A 25,915-nucleotide genomic window follows, 5' to 3' on the forward strand; every position below is an offset into this window, starting at 1 on the left:
TTGTCCACTGGGCTGTCTTTTTTTATTTTTTATTTTTTAAAATTTGTTTAAAGGAAAACTAGAACTTGTTTTATAGTTAGAATTATTTTATGGACACCTTGTTATTTCCGTTGTTTGCTTCCTTACTTAGGTTTAGGTTTAAGCCTACTTGAGCTCTATTGTGGTACTCATCACTAGAAAAGATTACCAGCACATATCTTCATCGTTGGAAATCAACTTTCCTTTGATACTTGTCTCAAAACCTACTGAAAGAGACAAGAACATGCAGGTTGCGTTGGTCTCTTCCAATCTTATGCCTTGTCACGATCAACCTTGTTGGTGATATCAACCATCCAATCACACCACTAGCACTTCTAGACCCCACCATTAGAGCTCATTCCACTTTTTTTCCCATCGCACAGTTATTGTGAACGCTATCCTCATTTCCTTTTCAACCCCAAACCAAGTAACCTAGATCCCATGACCAAACCCAATGCCATATCGTACTAGCTTTACCATGTACATAAGCTCATCTTGACCCCACATAAATTGCTCAACGTAGTTTCTATCTAATCCAGCTCAAGCGAAATAGTGAGGCAATACCCAGTTAAGCTCAAGCATATGTGACCTATTTATCCATATTGAAAAACCAAGTAACATCCTCTCAACCTAGTGTATTTACTATACCCAATAGCCCAAACCAAGATATTTTGGATGAGAGAGGATTGACTCTACATCCGAGGAATTCAAAATTGTCATGTGAAATTGACTAGATGAGAGATTTTGATTGTATCAATGTTTTATCGTCTCAAGGTAAGGCATGCCTAAAACGCCTTGAGGCTTAATTTGAATTACCAAATCCCAAAAAGGCTAACACATTAGCTGCTGAGACTTATGCATTTGCACATAAGGCATGCCTTTTGTGACATTTTTGTTAAGGCTTATGCATTTTGAGTGTGTGATTCTCAAGGTAGAGTTGGCTAGAAAATTTAACTCCGTGTTTATATTAAAGAAATGCTATAATATGAGTTGATTTGTAAACACTCTTGAACCTCAACTTTAACTAAATAATTGAGAGTTGTATCTTAGATCTTGAAGCTAATTTGAACTTCATAATGTTAGAGGGTTAGGGGGACTAGGAAAAGGAACTTGGGTCAAGAAGTCTTGGTAAAGTACTCCTCGATTATAATTCTTGTTTAGGGAAGAAAAGTGGAAATGGTAAACAGGCAGGTTCCTTCCCTTTTGTACCTTTTGAAGTGAGAGGGAGGGGGCAATGGTCGATTTCCTTGGTATCTAGGCCTTTGTGACCAACTCTTAGAAGCTCTTTTTGGGAAGAACTTTACTCTGTTTATGGTTTGTGCTCCCCCTGGTAGATAATGGGAGGTGATTTTAATGCGGAGAGATTTCCTAAAGAGAAGAAAAAGAAAAGTGGGGGGGGGGGGGGGCGCTTCTGCTAGTGTGTAGAACTTTGGCTCTTTGTTTGGGGTGTGGTTTTAGAGACCGCCCTTAGGGAATGCCTCTTTTACTTGGTCTATGGGGGGCCTAGAGCAGTGGCTAGTAGATTGGATAGACTCTTATTTTACAGGGCATGGCAGGACGAGTTTTCTAGCCTTACTCAAATTACTCTCCCTAGGACCGCATCCGACCATTCCAAGATTTGAGTTGTTGGAGGCAAAAGACCAAATTTAAATGGGTAAAAGATGGTGATTGCAAAACTTATTTCTTTCATAGGCTAGTCAATGATAAGAGGATTAAGAATTTGATTAGGGAGTTAGACATGGGGGGTGGGAGATTTACTAATGACAAAGATTAGATTGCTTCTGTTTGTTGATATTTGATTAAAATGAATGACCTAACTTGAAGTTAGGTCTCTCCCTCTACTAATAATACAAATCAAATACATTCTAATGACAATAATACGCTTACTAACTCCCTAATTAGCTTCCTAACAAACTTAATAATAACACTAAAAGACATAAATAATCTCTAACACTCCACCTCAAGATGGAGCATAAATATCATATGCTCCTAGCTTGTTACAAATAAATTTAACATGAACACACCCCAAAGCTTTGGTAGACAAATCAGCAAGTTGCATATCGGACTTCACATAAGTGGTAGATATGAGCTTCTGCACAAGTTTCTCCCGAACAAAATGGCAATCAACTTTAATGTGTTTCATCCGCTTATGAAAGACTGGGTTGGAGGCAATACGAAGAGCAGCTTGATTATCACACCTCAACTTCATAGGTTGAGAATGCCAAAAACTCAATTCTTCCAACATGTTCTTCAACCATACAAGTGCACAAGTAGTGGGAGCCATAGTTCTATATTTTGATTCAACACCTGACTTGGCTACTACTGTTTGTTTCGTACTCTTCCAAGAACCAACTTAGCACCAATTGAGATATAGTACCTAGTTGTGGATTTTCGGCCGAAAGTTGACCTAGCCCAATCGGCATTTGTATATCCATGAATATAAGTGTGACCCTGATCACGATGTAAAAGATCTCTCCTAGGGGCACCTTTGAGATATCTCAAGATTAGAATATCTGGCATGAACTTACTGCTAGGATCCATGGGTGTATCAATTGTTTTGGATTCCAACAATTGAGTTTCATCCAACAGATCAAGAACATACTTCCTCTGTGACAAAATAGTTCCTATATGAGATCTAGATACTTTTATACTCAAGAAGTATTTCAGTGGTCCCAAATATTTGGTTTGAAACTTAGTTTTTAGAAAATGCTTGAGACTTTAAATACCTTTATCATCATTTGTAATAACAATATCATTCACATACACAACAAGAAGGATCCTACCTAATGAAGTATGATGATAAAACACAGAATGATCCACGGTGTGTCCAAACTCAAGTACTACAACACTAAAACGACCGAATCATGCTTTGGGAGACTATCTTAAATTGTATAGTGCCTTCATGAGTCGACACACTAAGCCTGACTTCCCTTGAGCAACAAACCCAGGTGATTGGTCTATATAGACCTCCTTAAAATCTCCATGCAAGAAGGCATCTTTCACATTTAACTGATGTAGAAACTAGTGACAAGTGGTAGCCAAGGAGATGAATAGATGTATTGATGTAAATTTGGCAACGGGAGAAAAAAATGTCAAAATAATCCAAACCATACAATTGAGTATACCCCTTAGCAACAAAACAGGCCTTCAGACGAGCCACAGAACCATTAGGGTTGACTTTTATAGTGTATGCCTAGCGACAACCAACCATAGACTTGTCAAGAGGAAGAGATACCAAGTCCCAAGTGTCATTGTCCTGTAGAGCATTCATCCCTTCTACCATAGCATTCCTCCAACTAGAGTGGCTAAGGCTTTCGAAATAGATTTAGGAAGGGCAGTAGATGATAAAGCAACAACAAAACAATAATAGGAGGGTGATAAGAAGTCATAACAAATATTTGGAAATGGGATGTTGGGTACATGCGCATTTACCTTTCCAAACAACAATCAACACCATGGGAAATATGATCATCATACAAGAAAACCAAAGGCATGGTAGACTGGTAGTAGAAGCTAGTGAGGCTCTCTCCCTTGGAGCCACCGTTGTGAATACACCTGCAAATTAGGATGATCGAGACGATGAGAAGGACTTGAACTACATGGAGACTCAGATGGCTGATTGGGCAAGGACAACAAACTAGAATCTGGAAGATTAGGTAGAGGAAGAGACTCATTGAGCTCAGAAGCACTCAGGGGTGTAGTAAGTTGTAGACTTAAAGAAAGTAACATCTGCTGAAACAAAGAAGTGATGTAGCATTGGAGTATAACAACGATATCCCTTTAAGTATATGAGTAGCCTAGAAAAGTATATTTTATAGCATGGGGATCCAATGTATTTGCCGCAGGAGTTAGTTGATGAACAAAGGACACACACTCGAGTATATAAGGAGGGAGAGAGAATAAAGGTGAATTAGGAAAGAGAATGGAGTAGGGAATTTTACCACTAAGAACAAATGATGGCATCTTGTTAATTATATAGCAAGCAGTAAGTACAACATCACTCCAAAACACTTTAGGTACATGCATTTGATAAAGAAAGGTGCGAGTCATTTCAAGGATATGTCTATTTTTACTCTCTGCAACCCCATTTTGTTGAGGAGCGTGGGCACCTAATGATTGATGGGCAATACCAAACTGTGTGGAGTTGGTGGTGGTTGCATTGGCAACACGTGAAGGTCTATTGTGGAGATCCCAACACTACTCAATAGTATGATGACCTTGATCACAATGAATGCACTTGCGAGGAGTGCCTCTACCTTGCCCATCTCTACCACTACGACCACTTGAATCACCTCGATAACTTCTGCAGTTGTTTGGTAGAGAACTAGAATCACCCCATGTAGCAAAGGTTGTCCTCTCAGATCTAGATGCAAGAGTAGTAGAATGTGTGTTAAATGGTTATTGCGCTTCTCTCTAGAAGAATCTTCCCTTTGGCACTTCTCAGATTTATCCTTCCTCCACCCCTCACACTAAATTTAAGGTGGGGAGGGGTTCACGTATCTGTTTCTGGAAAGACCCTGGGCTAGGGAATGTTGTTTTCCCCACTTCTTTCCCTCATCTCTTTTGTTTGAGTGCTGAGCAAAATAAAACCATATCTTTCTTTGTTGGGATTGGAATAGTCCTTTGATTTCTTGCCATTTTTGGAGACTTCCTAAAGATAGAGAGGTGGAGTTGTCTTCCTTGTTATCTGATTGAATGGAAGTAAACTTTCATTGGGGAGGGATGTTCGTTCTTGGTCCTTGGATCTGTTGGGAGTGTATTTTGATTTCTTAATCCATTCTAATTCTTTGTTTCCTCTCTCTTTGTATTATATGAAAGGCCAAGGCTCCCCAAAAAATTGAGGTTTTCACTTGGTTGGTTGTGCTTAATAAAATAAATACTGATAACTTGCTGTAAATTAGAATACCTTTGAAGGCTTTCTCTTTCGGTGTATGTGTGCTCTGTTTCAAGAACTCTGAGACTGCTTCTCACCTCCTTTTGCATTAATTTTTCTTGCAGGATTTGGAATAAGCTTTTTGGTATTGTGGGAGAGAGTTGGGTATGTCCTGTATCGGTGGAAGACTTATTAACCATTTCTTTCGCAGATTTTGGTGGAAGGATAAGGTAGATTTATGGATTCTGGTATTGTGGGAGAGAGTTGGGTCTGTCTTGCATCAACAGAAGACATATTAGCCATTTCTTTCGCAGGTTTTGTTAGAAGATAGGATAGGGCAGCCTTATGGAGGTGCGGCATATTTGCAGTTTTATGGGAGATATGGATGGAGTGTAATGATCGGATATATTTTTGGGGAGAAATTAAATTGGGTGCTGATCTGAAATAAAATTCAGTATTGCTAGAAGGAATGATAGGGCAGCCTTATGGAGGTGTGGCATATGGATGGAGTGTAATGAACAGATAGTCTTTGTGGAGAAATTAAATTGGGTGCTGATCTGGGATAAAATTCAGCATTTAGCGTCATTTTGGTGTGTTGGTTTAGGAATTTTTAGAGGGAATAATTTCCAAGAGATTCAAAGAGATTGGAGGAAGGTTCTTGCTTGTCGATTTTTTCTCATTTTGTATTTTTTTTAGTTTTTTTTTTTTGGTTTGTCAGGTCTTTTTCGGGAGATGTCTCATTCTCCCTCTTGTAAATTCTTCTCCTATCATTAGAATTTTTTTTTGCTAAAAAGAAAGTTCATATATTTTTATCTTAAAGTAAAATTCTCAAAAAACTTATGCCCTAATGCCTTAATTCTTAATAAGGCTTTTGAAAATTTAAAATTTTCTATTTTAAATATATAAAAATAAATTATATATATAAAAATTAATATGAAATTTATTAAAATAGGTTATAAATTTTAATGTTTGAATTTTAAAACTAAAAAATAGTATGGGAAAAAAAAAATCTAAAGTCAAAAAGAGATTAACTAGCTACATGCCCTATAATCAAAGAGTCATGTGACATTCACCTAGTAGAAATGAAACAAGGGCGGAAAAAGGGTGGGGAATAGTTGATTTGTACTGACTACTAGAGTGGGAGTGGGAGACCTCTTTTTGATGAGAGATAGAGACTTGAGTTCATGTGAGAGAGAGAAACTGTTGAGATGCAAGATGAGAGAGGGACTCAAAGACACCAATCGGCTTGTCGGAAAGAAAAGATTGGAAATCATGGTCGGCAAGAGAGATGACAGTGTTGGTCGATGGAGAATGATCGACATAGTTTCATTGAAGAAAGGCTTCATTGAGGGCGTTGCTTCGTTGAAGGGGATGGTTCGTTGAGGGGGATGGTTCGTTGAGGGAGATGCTTCGTCTCAGGGCTGCCATCATTGAGGAGGCCTAGGAGGGATTGTATCTTTTTGAACGAAGTGCATTTGTGCCTTAATCTGCCTTCTCTTTGATTTTAAAATATTGTTTATATTTCAGATGACTGGTTGATTGGTGAATCAATATGCGCGTGCCTTAAACTCTGAGGCGTGAAAGGTGCAATTTTTTGGCGGCTTATGCATAGCTGCAGAAGGCATATGCATTCATGGAGTTACGCATTTTAAAATACGCCTTGGGCCATTTTTCCTTGAAAACGCATTGAGGGAATTCCCTTTAAAACACTAGATGTCAAGGAAGAATTAAAATTTGATGGGGTATATGAAAGATACTGAAGCCAAATTGAAACTATTTGTGGGAATTGAGGATTTTACTCATATCTCCAAGAAAAAATTAATTTAAGCTGCAAGATTTTGTGTTATTTCTTCTAGATTTTCCCTGTTTTTGTGAGAAATGAAGAAAGAGGTTAAAGAAACAACACACACTTTCAGCACTAAATAATGAGGCTATATGAACTTTGAAAAATGCTAATCTTTGATAGGAGTTGGTATAATGTCTATTTTCTCACCTCTCTCTTTTCTCATTACCATTCCTTGGCACCTTGGCTGCCATAGAATACGGAAAGAGGGGATTGCTATCATTCCATTCAGATTGAAGGGAAAACCTTTCAATCTAAGACTGGATAAAGTGGGTAAGGGAGATTTTCCATTTGTTCTCAAGTGTAATATGAAGTGAAATTGATGGGTGAGGCTTTTTGTGGAAGTGGCAAAATGGTGTTCTGATGGTTTGGTTTCAAATTTTTACAGGATGGAAAGGGTTTTTGAAGCAGTAGATTTGATAATGTGAGGTCTTGGTTGGAGATTTAACCAACAAAACTTGTGAAGTTCTTGGAGTTTGGGCTGGGATGGAAAGGAAAACATTGTCAGTATTTGTTCTTGGAGTACTAGAAGGGGACGGACGGGGAAAATTTGTGCAAGAATTTTGTGCGGCAGTTAGGGTTTTCCCAAATGGAAAGTATGGTGTTGGCGAAGATTTACAGTGGGACATTCATTCTTGGAGCCAGGTAATGTTGATAGATAAGGATGGGAAAATGTGGTTGCATGACGCAGATGCAGCAGCAACAAGCAATGCAACAGATGCAGTGGGGAAGCAGCGGATGTAGGGGCAGCGATTTTCCATCACCAGCGGGACATCTTCGTTGGGGGACTATGGCTCCAATGGCAGAGGCAGCTAGGGTTTCGTTGGGGGATGGGAGCATGGTGAAGGTGGAATGGAGTGGGCTGGGGTGCCTGATCAATTTGGGTTTGGACCGAAATTTGGGCACCCTTGGTTTTGAGGACTTGGGCCCATTGAGTAAATGGACTGTAAGTTGAAATGTCTTTAGCAGTGATCTGGCCCAATTTCCGGTCCAATGGAGCCTGAATAAAAGCCAGCAGTCTCTTGAAGCTCATAGCAGTTTGGATCTCAATAGGCTTCATTGCCAAGCCCAAAATTCTGATTGTCACAAAGAAGGTAATTATCCCACTATGGAGATGGCACTTCTCCTTTTGCAGAAGGAAAAGGATTCTAAGTCTTCCACTGCAACCCAACAGGGCAGCCTGCAGTCAGAGAAGTACAACTTGGTTAGGCTTGGGAACTGAATTGGTGATCATGTGCTATGGCTTGCTTAAGGGGCTTAGAACCAGAAGGAACAATGAGATCTTAGTGGTCTCTCACCTACTTTTTGCATATGATACTATTATTTTTTGTGAAGATGATCTTGTTCAAATCCTTAACCTCAGATTCATTCTTCTTGGTTTCGAGGCAATTACAGGTGTAAAGGTGAATTTGGGTAAGAGCGAAATCATCCTTGTGGCCTTCTTGTAATAATGGTCTTTTTCTTGCAGGCATCTTAGGTTATAATCTCAAGTCCTTTCACATCTCCCACCTACTTTTTGCATATGATACTATTATTTTTTGTGAAGATGATCTTGTTCAAATCCATAACCTCTGATTCATTCTTCTTGGTTTCGAGGCAATTACAGGTGTAAAGGTGAATTTGGGAAAGAGTGAAATCATCCTTGTGGCCTTCTTGTAATAATGGTCCTTTTCTTGCGGGCATCTTAGGTTATAATCTCAAGTCCTTTCACATTTCTTTCTTGAGCCTTTCCTTGGGTGCCAAGTTCAAAGAAAAGGGTGTTTGAAATCCCATTATTGGCAGATTTGAATGGAAATTGACTGGAAGGAAAAGGAATTACCTCTCAAAGAGTGGGAGGCTCACGCTTATCAAAAGCACCTTAGCCAATGTCCTGGTCTACTTTTTCCCTATCCTTAGTCTGTTGCCAAAAGACTAGAAGGGATCTAAAAAAGATTCCTTTGGGGGACACAGGAGAGGAGTTCAAATATCATCTGTAAAATGTGAGGTTGTTTTGTGGGAAACCTTCATCTTAGACAATCTCCAAAAGAAAGGTTTGACTACAGTGGATAGGTGTTATCTGTGCCTCGAAGAAGCAGAATTGGCGAACCACATCCTTCTCCACTACTCTTGGACCAGGGATCTCTATATCCTAGCCATTTCCATGGTCAAGCAGAAATGGGTCATGGCAGCTTCAGTTGAGGATGAGATTTGGGCTTGCAGAGGGATCTGCAGCACCACCAAGTCCAAAAGGAAGGCTATTTTCTTTATCCCGCTTGCTATTTTTTGGGCTGTTTGGAAAGAAAGGAATAGGGGGGCTTTCGAGGGGAAAATTTCTTCTTTGCAGACCATCTTTGATGGCTGGATGATTATGATCTCTAGTTGGCAGTGGATTTTCTGGGAGAGTATTGTGTGTAATTCTCGATTTCTTTGATGTACTTCCTTGATTAGGGTTTTCTCTTTTGTTCTTTCATTGTTTTCTTTGTACTATTTGACATCTCCTTGATGCAGGGCCCTGTTTTCTCTAATGAATTTTTTTTTTGTGGGGGGGGGGGGGGGGGGAGGAAGTGAGTGGTGGTTGGCCAGCTTAGTTCGTGTCCACTTGAATTATGGTATGCTTCAACCATCTTTTTGGGTCAACTATGCTATGTCTTGCTATTTCAACTATGATTTTACCAAGCTATACATTTATTTTCACATCTTTTGGTGTGCTTGGAAATAAAGAAATAAGAGAGCCTTCAAAGATACAACTACTGTGCTTCAGACTTGCAAAGACCAGTGGATTGCTGCTGTCTCCAGCTGGCTTAGTGGGAAAATTGTTAATGATCATAATGTAATCCTTGATGTTTGCGACACTCTACAGTGTGGTTGATGTTTTGTACCACGGGTTGGCATCCACTTGATGCCTTGCTAATATAATTTTCTCTGGGATAGAATTTAGTTTTTTTGCTACTTTTTGGGCATTTTTGGCCAATTGTAAGTGGACTAGTTTCTCACATTTCCACTCTGGCAAGCTTTATTGATTTGATAATGTTTCTTTTTTTTTTTTCTTTTTTCTTTGTATCATTTTTTTTTTCAAATCTTTAGGTGAATGTCTTTTCCTGCACTCTATATTTTATTCTTTTCTCCCTCAATGAGTCTTTTTTTTTTTTCAATCACAAAAAGGGAATGAATAAAAAACAAAACAAAAGAAACACGAAGTGCAGAAAAGATTATATTGCATTTTGGATTTTTCGAAGTGATATAAATAATATTTTTTTTTTCAAAATTAAAAAGCAAAAAATTGTTCATGTATGAAGTTACCACTGTTAGTCTCCTTCTCTTCCATTAGAAGCTTTAGATTAGTCAAGTCAAGCCTAGAGAAATCCAACTTCACAAGCATTTAGAGGAGCTGAAGCTAGCAAAGATGGAAGCCCTTAGAAGGCCTTAAGTATAGTGTTGAATAAGACCCATCTCATAGTCCATCTTATTCCACTCTTGTGAGTTCTCTCATCTTGGTCTCAACCTTCTCAGTAGGTTCATCCTTCATCTCTTTGCTGCTCAACTTCTTGTTATGAGCAATGACCATAGAGTATGCCTTACTGTTTAAGCAAGTCAGATCTAAGCAATAATCAGTACAGGAGATGGCTGCCTTCATTTTTGCCATAAACTTTCCCTTGTCTATTCTTGCTGGTTTATCTAGGCTGTCATGTTGTCGATCCAGCCAAAGAGCATCATTACCTCCTCCAAACTCTGACTTGGAATAGAAAACGCTAGGTTGGAACTACAAATGGCTAAACAGAAGAGATTACTCTTAGCAGGGTGAGCAGCCTGGTCCACCAAAGCCTTTGCCCTAATATTATTGAGGAGGTCAATGTCCTTGAAGAGCATGAGACCCTTCAGAGCAGCCCAGCTGCCCTAGTATCTTTGTCATTGAGCAAGAGTGCAAGTCCATCCTATCAGTCCTGCGACTGAATTAAGGGAAGTGAAAGTTAGATTGGTAGTTGATACTTGTGATTGTTATTGTCCCAATCTAAGTCTTCTTTGGGGCAGGCTCTCTAATGTTTAGTGCTTCGTTCTTCCTTTTATTTTTGGGTCAATGGTGGGAAGGGGAAGGTTCTTTTGATGTTTCTTGCGCGCAAGTTAAGCAACAAATAGTGCCAGTTAGCACAATATTGCAGCAATTAAAAAAGTCAAGTGGCATAACTCAAGAAACCATTTATCCATTTCTTAAATAGCCCAGCGCCAGTTAGCACAATATTGCAGCAATTAAAAAGGTCAAGTGTCATAACTCAAGAAACAATTTATCCATTTCTTAAAATAGCCTACCTATTCTACTACCCCCTTAATCATTTCTAGGATAGAAATGGAAATAACATTTGTTTTAATCTGCTTTCTGAAGGTTATTAAGTGTTCTTCTCTCTTCTTAAAGTATGCATTTATTGTAATAAGATCATATGACATAGCGTAGTCTAAGATCATATCTCTATACTCATTTTTATCTCCATGTCCATGTCTTCCATGCATCATCTCATGACCTTTATTATCCTTCGCAATGTGTCTATTTAGATTAGCTCCTATGAATATTTTCCTAGTCTCTCTTATCCATTGTGTAGTTCATATCTTCCCAAAATTGTGTTTAAGGTTTTTGGCTAAGCCTATTTGAGGAGCATAAGTACTAACAACATTTATCATCTCTTGACCTAAAACCATGTTGATTTTATGTTTCTATCCCCTACTTTTTTAACATTTGCAGCACTATCTTTTAGGTATTTGTCTACAATGATTGCTACCCCATTCTTATGTTTTTTTTCATGCCAATTTTTAATCCTTATTTTTCAATTTCTCTAGCTTTCTCCTCCACCCACTTAGTTTCTTCAAGGCAAATTGAGTTAGTTTTTATCCTCATCATTGTGTGAGCTATCTCCATGCTTTTGCCCGTAAGTGTCCTTATATTCCATGTTGCTAATCTAGCCTTAGTCTTTTGATATTCTTTACCTACTCATGTCGGGGGCACTATACCCAAGCACCAACATGGCACCTTGTTTCGAAGCAACGACCTAGCCCATCCTCATCAATTTTTCGCTACACCTGAGTGGCATAAGTGCAACACGTTGCTTGTAGTAGACGCCCCGATGCTTAATTGATAGGGATTCATATTGTAGAGATCCGACCAAGTTTTATGCTAGTTGTCAACTACCTTACACAACCCTCTTTGTTTTTTGGGGCTTGGATCCAGTTGTGTGGAAAAGTTTTAGGGCATTGAGTGCATGTTGGATGAAATGATATATAATTTATGGGGAATAATTATTATCTCTATTTTCCAAAGTTCTCATTGAATTTTATCGTATTACTAGGAATAGCTATTTCGAGAAACAAATGTAACCTAAGTTTCTACATCCGCAATGGGCTCTACTCAATCAGCTGTAATGTGGTACTAGCATGTTGTTGTCAGTATGCACAGTGGATGAACCAGCTTTTTGGATCAACAACCTCTTTGTTGGAAGACGCTAATCGAGATGACTTCTCAAAAGTGCCATCATTGAATAGAGATAATACCACTTTTCTTATGATGGATCTTGGCAAAGAAGAATATACAGAGGACAAAGATAATTACAAAAACTACAAAGAAAAAAATGACAAAAAGAGAATTTGGGAGCAAGGCAGATACATAACTACCCTAAGGCATGTTTGAACAAAACAATGGATGGTTTTGATTAAACAAGTATGAATGGATGAGATTCTTGTTTAGATTAACCAATTGAATACAGACATATAGGCCGCATGTGCATAAGTTCCTCATGATACAGAGGATTGCAATAAATGCATCTAACGTTTTAGTATTATTAGATAGAAGGATTGTGTCATCTTTTTGATCCTTGATCCTTGGGTAGCAAATGAGAAGCTTCATGCCCTCATTTCTGACCGGTATAGGTTGGGAATGTCAAAATGGAACAATAAGGAAAAATTAATACTGGCATTACTGATCATAATGTGTAGTCATGAAGTAGGTTAGACAATTTGAAGAGTTACAAGGCTTGGGTCATGTGTCCAAGTTGTAACACAATTTGAAACCATGTATGTTGGTAAGCTATGCAAGAAAATGCCAGTTATATACAGTTGGTGTGCCACAATGATAGATGCAGTAAATATGATCTATTGAAGTGCCAAGAAATTGGCAAAACTTAAATAACAATCAACATTAATGCTGGTCAAACTGCTAATTGAAGCAAAACATTCCCCTCAATCAACACCACTTTCCAAATTGGGAATTGAACAAATCCAAGATTTATTAGGAGGAGATTACCATCAATGTGCAGGTAAAACACAATTATTCGTACTCCTCCATTGCCCTATTCTAACTTGGGTATTAGAGAACAATTTTTGAAGTACTCTCCAATAGGTTTTGTTTTGTAGGTTGCACTTTGGTGGCTTGGACCAAGTTTGATGAGGTATACAAGCTACCTAACAAGAAATTGCACCATCATGTGCTTTGTTCCATTCAGTCCTATTGTTGCATATTCATCAATTGCTACTTGTCCTCCGAAAACATTGTTTTGAAATGTTTGGTATTTGAGTGGGCAACACATTTAAATAAGCATTTGCATTTTGATTACGATGGGTGTTTATATCCATATTGTTTCTTAGATTGGCTAGTTGACATGGTGACTCATGTTATTTGATATGGGCTGTTAGCGGTGAGCACACTTTGCCAAATCAAGCTTTAGAATTTTGAAAAGTAGTATTGGCAGTAGCATGTGAAATACTTGGGGAACAACCTATAACCACATGGCTTGAAACAAAAACATTTAAAAGAGAAGTTTGTTCTTTAGGGGGCAATTAATTGTTGAGAGGTCAAATTATTGTCAAAAGCCAACCCTAACTTGTAGGATTCCAAAGTGACTAGTATCATGTGTGAAGTTCTCATGAATGAGCTGCATTATTAGAGATTGAGAACCCACTCTATCAAATCTTAACAGGGAGTTGTCTGTTGAAACTTTGGGCTTATATTAATGATGCCTATAACTTCAGTGCACCCATTCCAACCTTTTCTCAAATTGGAATTCCAAGACTAATGTCTTGCAGTATATTTGAACATATATTTGGTCATTGTTAACTTGTTTATGGTTCCCTAGCTTAAGCAATTTGGTGATGGTACTTTTGAGATGGTTCTTTCCCATGGAATTCATGGCGCACCCATATTTGTTCCTTTTTTATCCTCTATATTTCCCTAAGGGTCTGTTTTTTATCATTTCTATTTTTTGGTTTCGTTTTTGTATAGTGAAGAAATAGATTATGAAAATGTGTTTGTTTACATTGTCAGTTTTTTGTTTGTCTTCAATTTTTTCATCTGTTTTCAAAAACACTTTTTAGTTGTTTTGGCAATCTGCTGCCAAAATACTTTAATATCCATGACTCACAACAAATCCCTACAGTTTATAAAGTGTTTTTCTAAAAGTTCATTTAGTTGGATTCAATTTTAGATTGTACTTTCTTAACATTTCAAACAACTTTTTTTAAACCTGGAGATGTTCTTTATGTGTTTTTGACTTTGCAATTATATCATCCACGTATACTTCAATTTCCTTGTGCACCATATCATGAAAGAGTCACCATGACTCTTTGGTAAGTTGCACCTAAATTTTTAGCCCAAAAGGCATTACTTTGTAACAAAACGTTCCCCATTGAGTAATTAATGTGGTTTTTGTTTTATCTTTTGCTGCCATACTGATCTGGTTGTATCTTGAGAAACCACACTCATGGATGAAAATAACTTGCGTCTGCCATTATTATCTACCAACTTGTCATGTGGGTGTCTTCGAAAAAGTATAAAGAATAATACAAGCCACTTGAAAAATATATTCACTATTTTTTGATTGTCATGTACAATAAGATTATTTTTGTGAACTATGAAATATAATAATTAAGTAAAATAATTATAATATTTTTTATTTTTATTGTAATTTTTTAATTTGTATTCTTTGTACTTCTGTTACTTAATCATATTACTTTATTGCTATTTGATTTGAGGATAAAAATGAGCATTTGTTCAATCAAGTTATTAATTTGTTTTAGTTTTAGAAATATTAAACAAACAGGTTGCTGGTTTCTGGTCTTCAGTTTCTATTTATGTTTTTTAGTTTTTGTTTTTAGTTTTCATTTTCATAATTTTTGACTATATGGAACGGCCTCTAAACTTGTTCTGTGATTCTCAAATATAGAACAGGTGCATATTTACTAGATTTATCATAATATGTGGATATTAAGTTGTTTTCTTGTCTGGAGGGCTTGTTGCTTTACCAGAAGAAATTGTGGCACCTTTGTTGCTTGCAGGTGATGGTACAACACTAGTTGCACCTGTAGTTCTAGTTCCTGCAGTTTATTGCCCTTGTCTCTTGTGTTGCATAGCATGATGCTGAGATTCTGAATGACCAGACCAGTTTCTAATCGGCAGTTCTTTTTGCTACTTTGCCATGAGGGAATTTGTTTGAAGCATGCTTGACTTGTTGACATTGCTCGCAGGATTGTTCTGGTCTTCTCATTTGTGCTTTTTCATTGATTTTCATTCTCCAAACTTGATGTTGAGTCTTTACAAATGTGGGGAGTATGATGTAATTCGAGAATTTTTTTATGATTATAAAGAAATTATTTATTTAGGACTTTTAGGGCTTATTTTGTAAATTTATTTCTTTAGGGATTTAGTGCTATTTCCCTTTATTTGTTTTCTTATTTAGATGAAACATCAAGGTTATTTAAAGACTTTTTGTTGGCACATTATGAGAGGAGCTTGCATGATTGAATATTGGGGATGCTAATTGGTCTTTGACTTTTTATTATTCCATCTATTCCTTTAGTTTTCTTTTATTATTTTCCCTGGTTTTACTTGATTCTCTTTTATTTTCCTTTACTTTCTTCCCTGTCAATCAGTCCTGCATCAACCTGACCATTGCAAGTGCTTTGAAAATTTTGCTACTGAACATAACTAGCACATGAACATAACTGCTTTTTATGACTCTAACTCAGCAGTCTCATCTTAAAGACTAACGGCTTGGTTTCAGCTACTTAAATTCCCTCTTCACCAAGCAGCACCATGTGGCTGTATCCTCCTTTTTAGTTATGTGTCATTACTTCTTTTTCTCTTCCTCTCAACCCTCATTGTTTTCCTCGTGGCAACTTGGGTTAAATTATTCCTTACTGTGGTGTGTTCTCTGCCACCTGAATATGCCAGTGCTCTTTGGATGTTTATGATTCTTCCCAACATTTGTCTTACAGCCTGTTTATAAATGTGGTCCTACAGTTATTTGTTGAGTCATGAAAAAATTATCATGATGGTTTTACTGTGTGGCTACAGATGCAGCAAACACTTGAAGCACGATTATCTGCAGCAGAAGAAGGAAGGAAAGCAGCCGAGCAGGAAAAACTACATAAAGAAAACTCTGCACGTCATGCTCTTGCCGAGCAAGAGCTTATTATGGAGAAGGTCGTTAAAGAATCTAAGATACTACAACAAGAAGCAGAAGAGAATTCCAAGGTATTTGTTATGTGCATAAGAACTTATATTTTTATCAATACTACCGTTGGAGATACCACCGAAGTAATATCAATGTTTTCATTTGACAACGTTGCAGTTGCGGGAGTTTCTCATGGACCGTGGTCGCCTTGTTGACATGCTGCAGTAAGTTGTTCATTTTCCTGTGTAAAACTGATGTTTGGGTTTGTTGGTCATAATGGAAGAAAGGACCTGATGACTGATGCATCGATTAATATTTTCAAAATACTATAGATAACAACAAAAACGTTTTCATTTGTGCAAACACATGCAGACTCACAAAAAGATTCTCAAAAGAAGATAACTACAAAAGATGTTAAAAGATGCGCCTTCCAATTTGAAAGCATGGTCAAATGATTCCTGAACTGAACCACTGGATTATCTTACCCTCCTTATTTATTTATTTATTTAATTTTTTTTTTGTGATCTCACCTGCAACATCAATTGTCTGTAACTCAGCATCCATCTTTCCTTTACTTCCGTTCTTTTGCTCCTCTGTCTCCCAATCATTTGCTCTTTCCCTCCTATTTTCTACTAATGTTGCCCCTTTTTCTTCCAGACCCAGAGTAACCCAATGCAACCCACTTTTTCTCTTGCACAGCAGTAACCAGGCCGCTCGATTCTCAAGCTTTCAATCACCTCTTACCCTATTTTTATTAAATATAACTTCTCTCAGCCTAGTTTTCAACCTTCTCAAAGGATCGAGTCCATGAGTGTTTTGCTGGAACACACACTTTCAATCAACAAGAAATGGTTTGAATTTGAAGAGAAAGGAAGCTCTTGGCATGCCATATAAAGATCCAAATGATGTTGCTCCTCATACCTCTCATAGAGGAGGAGTGGCAATGGTTGGCGACACAGCTAATGCCTATTCCTATTGTCTAAAACGTTGAATCCATTGGTGAAGACTTATTGAGCACCCAGCGTCCCAACCACATTGTGATGCTCCAATTGAGAGGTAACGCCTTCGGTCACTTCGTCTCAATGGAGATCGTGCATAAGGGAGCTAGCCAACTGATCTCAATAAGGGAAGGAAGCACTTGGCTGGAAAAAAATTTGGGAGTCATCAAAGGGCATGGTAGAAGGTAAATAACTCAGGAGAGAACAAATAAGAGCTGCTTTGTCTCGATTGCAACTCCTTAACCATGGGAGGGTCCTTAAAGCCCAAATCTCATATTGTTTTCTCAAGACTTGCACCTCCATCCTGCTGGCAATGGAGAAATTCCAGCGAACCAAGTCCGGAAAATAGCAACTCCCCTTATGGCATGGATGGAATACACTTTCACAGGGGGACTTGTAATGCAAGACGGATTTTCAGATCTAGAAAATTTTCAAATTTAAATTCAAAATATTTCCTAACTAGTGTAGGCAAAGTAAATAATCTAGGCTTCTTGATGGAAAACCCAACAATCCCCAAATGTTGGGCGAAATTGAAGCCTAGAATGAACTTTCTTAATCTGGGGAAAGCTAGCTCAGTGGGCAGACAAGGAATACCCAAGATAAAGCCCATGGGAGCTACAAAGCTGTGGCCTCTGTTGATGAAGGGACTCCGTCCAAGCCCATACTCTTGGGGGTTTTCCCTTAGAAGCCACAAGGAAGCCAAGATATGCGGAAGCATTTGTGAAGAAAGGGATTTTGCATACTTGCAGGAAGATAGGGCAGATTTACTTGGGTCGACACTGCAGAGACTCTAGGAAGTGTACAGGAAAATCATATCGAATTTGGGCTCTTGGGGTCTTGACCTACAAAACAAGGGAAGCAGATTCTTGAGTCAGGGGGGGAAAGATTGATGCAAAGTCTTGACGAGGAAGATGCCAAGTCTTTCAGATCTTGGGCCACCGAAATTGAAGGGCTTCTAATTAAGAACCTTAGGAGGAAAGATGCGGCTTTAGAAGCAGGCATGGGTTTAGAATGGGAAAGGAACTTGGCAGGCCTTTGATTTCTAACATGAAAATTGATAATGTCCTGCTAAATAGTAAAGTCCAACATCGAGTTATGATTCTAGGAAACCTAAGCCAACTTCATTCGACACCCATTTTGCAGATCATCCACATGCTGATGGTTTCATAGTGCCTTGTTCCTATTTCCTTCCCAACTTTGCTGATCAGAGCACTGCAAGTAAATAATGCTTCCTCCACTTGAAATAGCCATTTCATTGGAGTCCTATAAAAATTTTGAGTCAAGTGTTTGCCATAGGGAGTCAAACAAAGAGGATTCTTTCAAAATGTGGATCTTTTAGATGGTGAGAGGGAAAACTAGGAGGCGCAGGATCTCTTAGATGAGCTGGGTGTGTAGGGGTGTTCATGGGTTGGCTAAAAATTCCAACCGACCCAACCTCATCAGGTTGGTGAAAGTTCAATATTGTTGAACCTTTAACTAATACAATTTGAGTTGGTTGGTGCCTGACAGCTTAGTTTTTTCAAAGAACAAGAAAAATTAATGCAAAGGAATATGTGTGAAATTAAAAATTTACGAAACATGATAAGAGATATGTGACCATGAAAACACCAATGTGATATGGTCATTCAAACTCAATATATGTTGGGTTTCTCAGTGAAAAACTATAGTATTGAATGGCTTATTTATATATTTAGGCCCCTTTATTATTATCTTTTACTTTCATGTCATTTACATTTTGGATGGGTTGCATACTCAATACGTAACCTGACCCATATATTTGGGTTATACATAAATTAAACCCGCCAACTAACGCATATGCATTTCGAAACTATTTCTTCAGGTCAGATTGGTTTGGTTTGGTGGGTGAGTTGGGCAGGTCTTTGAAAAAACATAGCGTGGAGGTGGTAAATTCTAGAGGAGAGAAAAATAGGTTGCAGTTTGGTGAGTTCTGGGAGAGGGAAAGAGCTAGGAAGTTAAGTAGGGTGTTGGAGAGATTGGTGTCGTCAGTTAACTATGACATGGGAGGCAAGTCCTTCGGCGTCCCAGCAGTGTATTATCCTTGAATGTTCGAGGGTTAGGGGAATGGGGTAAGAGGGTAGTGGTTAAGGAACTACTAAACAAGTTTAACCGCAATATCTTGTTTCTTCAAGAGAATAAATTGAGGGAAGTTAAGACATTTCTCAATAGCATTTGGGATTCTAAGAACAAAGATTAGGTGGCATTACATTCTTCTAGGGCCTTTGGGGGTCAAATTGTGGCTTGGGACATGACTGCGGTCTACATTATTAATTGCCTCAATGGGTCTCTCTATTTATCGGTCTTGTTAGAAGTCAAAGGGGTTGGGTAGTGGTGGTTCTTGTCAGTTCCTAATCTAAACTTGTCATACTTGAGAAACTTTTTTCTCGCTGAGTTGATGCTTTTGGCCTTTGCTGTGTGCATTGGGTTGAGGTGGGGTGGGGGGGGGGGGGGGGGGGGGAGGATTTCCATGCTATTCAAAGATCTTGTGATAAACTTAGGGGGTCGAAGACCTCTACATGCATGAGGATGCTTGGTTTTCTTATTTTAGATTGTGGGCTTCAGGATATCCCATTAAGCAATGGCCACTTTACAATGTGTAGAGATAGATAAGCTTCTTCTCATATCAGTATATTTTTATTCACTAAGAGGGAAGAAACCTTTCCACTTCTAGCATAGGAAACCCTGCCTAGATCATCCTCTAATTGCTTTCCTTCACTCCTCGAGTATAATCCAATTTAGTCAAGGACAACCCCTTTTTATTTTGAGAATACGTGGCTAATGCATCTTTTTTTCTTGAAATCGAAATCTTGGTGGGGTGAGGCTTAGCCGCTTAGGTCCAGGGTTGGGAGGGTTTTAAATTGATGAAAAAAAAAAAAAAAAAAACAATATACATAAAGGAAAGGTGAAACAATGGAATAAAAATATCTTTGGCAATATTAAAAGACAACAACGTCTTTTTTGAAATTGTTGAGCTAAACATACTTGAGTGCGGTTTTTTAGATGAGGATGCGAGGGTTTGAAGAATTGCTTTGTGCAATGAGTTGGAGGAGATCCTTTTGAGGGAGGACATGAGTTGGTGTTAGAAAGCAATAGTGAAATGGGTCAATGAGGGGGACATCAATTGTAGTTTCTGCACAGAGTTGCGAGGAAAAGAAGGAAAGATGCTATTAAAAGAGTTTGGATTCCTATTTTAGCATTATAATGTGGGGGGCATTCTCAAATTGGGGAAGAGATCACCAGATTCTATGAACAACTTTGAGCAAATTGATGGGGAGGGTGTGATTGGAGTCCAATTGAGGGGTGAGTGCAGCCTAATGGCTTGAGGGATATTTTGAGGCCAAAGAAATAAAGACAATGGTGTTTGAGATGAACAAAGATAAGGATTTTGGATCCAATAGGTTAACTATTGCCTTTTTCCAAGAAAATTAGGATATCTTGACAAAAATATGGAGATTCTTTGAGGGGTTTCATCAGGATGGGATGGTGGGCAATAGTGTGAATTTGAAAACTAGTGTGAATTTTGTTGTCATAGCCTTAAATCCTTAAAAAGAGAGATCTTTGAGGGCGAGGGACTTCAAACCTATACTACTTGTCACAAGTCTTTACAAGATTCTCTCTTTAAAGTTGAGAATTGATGAGGTCCTGAGGGTTGTAATGACCATTGTGCAATTGATATTCAATAGAGGTACCCAAGTTTTAGATGTTGTGCTTATACTAACAAGGTAGTGGAGGATGGGAGGAGGAAGGGAAGGAGGGGGCTTTCATTTAAGATGAATTTCAAGAAGCCTATGAAAGGGTTTGGAGAGGTGTGGGGAAAATGGATCAATGGTTGCTTGAATTTGACCAATTTGTCAATTATTCTCAATGGTAAACTTCTAAGGGCATAGGCAAGGAAGCCTTGTCTCCCTTTCTAATTACCCTTGTGATGGGCACCTTGAGTAGGATGCTCTCAAGACTTATGGGTGATTAGAGGCCTTTATGCGGGGACAAAGGAAGTGGAGGTTTTTGGTCTCCAGTTTGTTCATGATAGAATATTATTTGTCAAAGACAGTACTCATAAATTTCAAGGCCATCACCTTTCTCAAAATTTTTGAGAAAAACTCTGGATTTAAGGTCAATTGGTCCAGACGTGGGGTGGTTGGCATTAATTTGAGCGCTAGGGAGTTAGAAAGCTTCAAAACTTTGGCAAGTTGTGTTTCCCTTGAATGGCCACTTTTTTATCTTGACCTCTCACTTTGGAGCAATACAAACTCCTTGGCCTTCTGGGACCTGGTGATTGAGAGCGCTAATGGGAGGTTGGAGGGTTGGAACAGGGCATATTTATCTCTTCGGGGTTGCATCACGCTCATTAGTGCTTCGTTGTTCAACATTCCGATCTACTTCCTTTCTCTCTTTAGAGTACCTTTAAAGGTGACTAGGGCACTTGAGAAGTTGATGTGTGATTTCCTTTGGTTAGGTTTAGGAGAGAGCAAGAGGACCATCTGGTTAGTTGGGAGGTTGTTAGAAAACCAATGCACCAAGGCTTGGTAACATGGTTTTCTAAAAACATTCCCCTAATTGGTAAATGGTTGTGGAGGTTTTCTTTGGAAGTAAATAGAGGCTCCATCGAAATGGCTGATAAACTTAGGAAGTGGTATCATCTCTTATGGTTGTCCTTGGAAGTTGTTTCACAAGTTGTGTGTCTTTTGTCTCACCCTTTTCAAAGTGGGCAATGGGAACGAAGTCCATTTTTGGGCGATGTTTAGGTGGGTGAGGTTTCTTTGAAATTGAAGGTGCCTTGGTCGTTTAACCTTTCTTCTCTTCATAGTGCACTTATCAGCTCATTCTTTTCTATCGAAGGGGGTATCCTTTCGTGAGATTTTCAATTTTTTAGGCATCTCAACAAAAGAAAAGTTTAAGAGCTTACAATGTTGCTTTCCATATTGGACTGTTCCGTTCCTTCCAATAGGGAGGATGAGAGAGTTTTGGAGGTTGCCGTGGGGTTTGTTTTCTAAATTTTTTTCTCACATCTCATGAATGCGCTCTCTTTTTCTTTGAGCCAAATCATTTGGAAGTTTAAGGTTAAAGATTCCCTCTGAAGTTGTACTTCATCTGGACTGTGTTGTTGAATGGACTTAATATGCATGCATGTTACAATAAGAAAGCCCAGCATGCATCTCAGCCCAAATATGTGCTTGATGTGTGAGTCCAGTGAAACGCCCACCTGTTTCTTCACTGTTAGGTTGTATGGTACCTTTAGAATGCTCTTTTTTTGTATCTCAGAGAAGCATGAATATTGCCTCAGAATGTGAGAGATCTCTTGTTAGTGAGTTGCAGTGCCTTTGGTTCAAGCAAAAAGGTACGCACTCTATGGAATGGGGCAGCCCTTGCGATTCTTGGACTCTTTGGCTCGAGAGGAACGTGAGAACTTTTAGGGGATGCTCATCTATTCCACATTCATCACAGGAGTGGTATTCTTGGCTTCATTAAATGTCCATTCTCTTGGTTTCATTTGAGGTTTGTTGCTTTCCAATCTTCAAAGGGATTGGAGGGCAGCTCTTTAGATAATCTTTTTAGTGTTCAATATTTGTTCATTGTTCTATGTGGACACCTTGTCCTCATACTTCTTGGACTTTGATTTGGTTATTGATAGACTTTTTTCTTATCCAGAGAGAGAGAGAGAGAGAAGGGGGGGGGGGGGGACACGTAGACACACAAAGGGCAGCATTATGTTAGGAGACTTCTACTGTTACTTGCTAGAGATATTCTCTGCCCTCATTGTATTCTTTCTGTGTTAGGCTGTGTATTTTGTCCAAAGCTTAATCTACCTTGTCAATTGACAATAAATTTTACATATTTTATTATTTTGAACTGCTTGTAAGATAGGAAAACCACTTTCTCTGTAAGTCTTCTAAGAGCAATATAATATGTAATGCTTTTTTCTAAAGAAAAAAAAATATAAAATTGGAAAATAGTACACTGTAGCACTTAGGATAAAGAAGTACATCGATGTGACAAGTTTCCTACTACCAACTGCAAGTTTTTCTTTGCACTTCAGAGTAAAGTAAATAAATGTGCAAGTTTCTTATATCTAGGGCAAGACTCATGCTTGCTCAAGATGTTGGGTTATTTTAACAAATGTGCAGCCTCCTGTTATAGAATCTTGATTGAATCCCCATCCAAACCCTTAGTCCTGCAAGAACCTAATCCAAACCCAAGCCTTCCCTGTCCAGACGACAACCAGCGCAGATCAAAGTGTCATAGCCTTTCCCATCCCTTTTGGTCCCTAATATTGACAGAAAAGTCATTTTTCATACTCGACTGCTAGATCTCTAGCCACAAACCGAAGTTTTTGTCCCAGCAATTGAAGCTTAACAGCACACTGGGACTTCCAATCATTGTCAGGACCATCCATTGTTGTCATCAAGATCATGCCTGTGCCTTCTGTCAACAAGCTACGTTCCCCTTCATCTGGCTTGCTCATCTTGGTTTGAAGACGAAAGGTGGAATTTACGGAGGAGCGAAACGAAAAAGGGTTGTATTTAGCCCACAATGGAATACAGCCTGACCTGACTTTATCATTTACCTGGAATGGATATCAGATCTGGTCCTATTCAGTTGATCACCTGACCCTGGAGGCCTCGATATAAGATCCAACCTGATCTGCTATTTATGATAATCACAATTTCTGCCTATATTTCTTATTCAGTCTGTCGCTAGTACCAAAACTTTTCAGCTTCACCCTGACAGTGTAAGAGTGAAAAAATTCAGATTTTGATGCTCTTGACATCTATGTTAATGAGCTGGCTAACATGGCTGGTGTGAGATTAGGAGTTGCAGGTGCTAGTGGATTATACAAATGAGCAGCCTTTTACCCTTTCTGCATAGCTACACACACAGATAAATTCCATGGACAAATAAAACAGGACTGTTGGATGCTGCTGCCAGTGGTACCATATACTATCCTGAGGGTACTAAGAGACTTTTTTTCCAAACCTGATCATGGGATTGCTATTTCATTACCTGAATTTAATGAGGAAGGAGAGCCTAATGAGATCTATGATTGGTTTAATTAAATTGAGTATGTTTTCACATATTGAGGAGTTAGGCCTGAGGAAAAAAGTTAATTTAGCTGTCAAATTGTCTCTAGGGCTATCCTTGTACATGATGGGCATGTATGGAGTTCCTTCTGAAACTTATGAAAGAAATATGTGCTAGTACAGAAATTCATATCGATGGTTTAAAAAGGCATTATTAGGTGCTTTTAAGGTGCACCTTGAGGTTCAGGTGAGAGACAATATGAAATGCAAGACTCCCAAGAAGCGTGTGCATTCCTGTCCAAGTGATATACCTCGTGGTGAAAGGCACCCATTTTACCCTTTTTTCTCCAAAGCTTGTTGCACATTTCAGGATCAGTACTATTCCTATTTTCTTATTTTGAATTTTGTAAAGAATACTTTGGATATAAAGGGTTGATGACACCTTTTAGACCATTTTACAAACCTGATCCTAATCAAACGAAGACTCTCATATCTTCTTTGGTGTTTCACTTCCTTAAACTGCTTTCAGCTGTTGCTGATTCCTTTCAGTTTCAGTTTGAAGAAAAACAAGTCAGATGTGGCTGTTGCTTTGATTGAGATCTGGTTCTTCCTGCAGAGTAAGGCAAAGTTCTTCAATTTTCTGATCATTGATTTATTGGAGGCAATCAACTTGAAAGTAGAGAGAGAATTGCAGCTGGTTCTTCATGCGGAGTATTCATCTGATTTTCTGATCATCGATTTGTTGGAGGTAATTGACTGTAGAGGTGAGAGAAAATCACAAGAGATACCAGTAAAAAATTCAAGAAAGATAAGCTCTAGACTAATATTTGTCCCTGCTTTGTTTCTCTTTTACTTGGGAGGGTTAACCAATAAACCATGGTTTTGTGAGAATATATGCTCTCTACTATCAATAAAAGGGCAAGTCGCTGCAGATTGCAGTCTTTTGGGCAATGATGATAGCTTGGTTTATGTGAGTTTGGAGTTTTTTTGTAAACGATATTTTAGTCTTAAAATTCATATAACTAAATTTATAATTCATTTTAATGAAAAATTCATTTTATTTTTGTTATACATGCACAAAATTAATTTATATTTTTAAAATTTTAAAATTAAATTATAAAAAATTGTATGCTTCCCGTAAAATGCCTCATCTTATCCTTTCGCATTTTAAATCATTGTTCGTACCATTTAATTCTTTTTTTGATCAGTAAAGAGGAATTATATTAAAAGGATGCATCAAGAGGATGCCACCCAAGTACAAAGGAAAACAATAGGAGAGAAACATCCCGTACTGAAAAATGTCAAGAAAATCAAGAACTACCAAGGGGTCACTTCCAACCAGTCCATAATGCCAGCTGGAGATCACATCCGCTGGTTTATGATGGACTGAATATGATAAATAGTTCTTTTTAAGGCTCTTCTGCTCCTTTCTCTCCACACCACCCAAAAAATAGTGAGGGGGATGTCGGAGAGAGATCTTCCATCCTTATTTGATCTGATCCTTTCCCAAACCCACGACTCATCTTCCACCATACCTGCAGTGATCTACTATTGATTTACGATGGAGATGGCTAAGTTCCATAATTTTTTGGTCCATGAACAATGCAGGACATGACCAACTGACTCCTGCTCCAAGCATAAAAAGTATCTATTGACAAGAGAGAGACTTTTTTTCTGAAGATTGTCCAAGGGAAGGATTCTTCCAAGAGTAGCCTTTGAAGGGGTTTCCTTTTCCAAAT

The 25,915-nt window shown here is 38.4% G+C and overlaps 1 protein-coding gene across 2 annotated transcripts in view; it reads left to right on the top strand.

The window, feature by feature from the left end:
* The window catches only part of LOC131155125 (uncharacterized), a 39,789-nt gene that overhangs the window by 5,801 nt on the left and 8,073 nt on the right, over positions 1 to 25,915 (top strand). For both annotated transcript variants that reach the window (XM_058108055.1, XM_058108054.1), the window contains exons 7-8: positions 16,042 to 16,221; positions 16,319 to 16,365. In XM_058108055.1, coding sequence (XP_057964038.1) covers positions 16,042 to 16,221; positions 16,319 to 16,365 — 227 coding nt within the window. The remainder of the gene's footprint in view (positions 1 to 16,041; positions 16,222 to 16,318; positions 16,366 to 25,915) is intronic.

Source organism: Malania oleifera, chromosome 5 (assembly GCF_029873635.1).
Source record: "Malania oleifera isolate guangnan ecotype guangnan chromosome 5, ASM2987363v1, whole genome shotgun sequence".
Lineage (NCBI taxonomy): Eukaryota > Viridiplantae > Streptophyta > Magnoliopsida > Santalales > Ximeniaceae > Malania > Malania oleifera.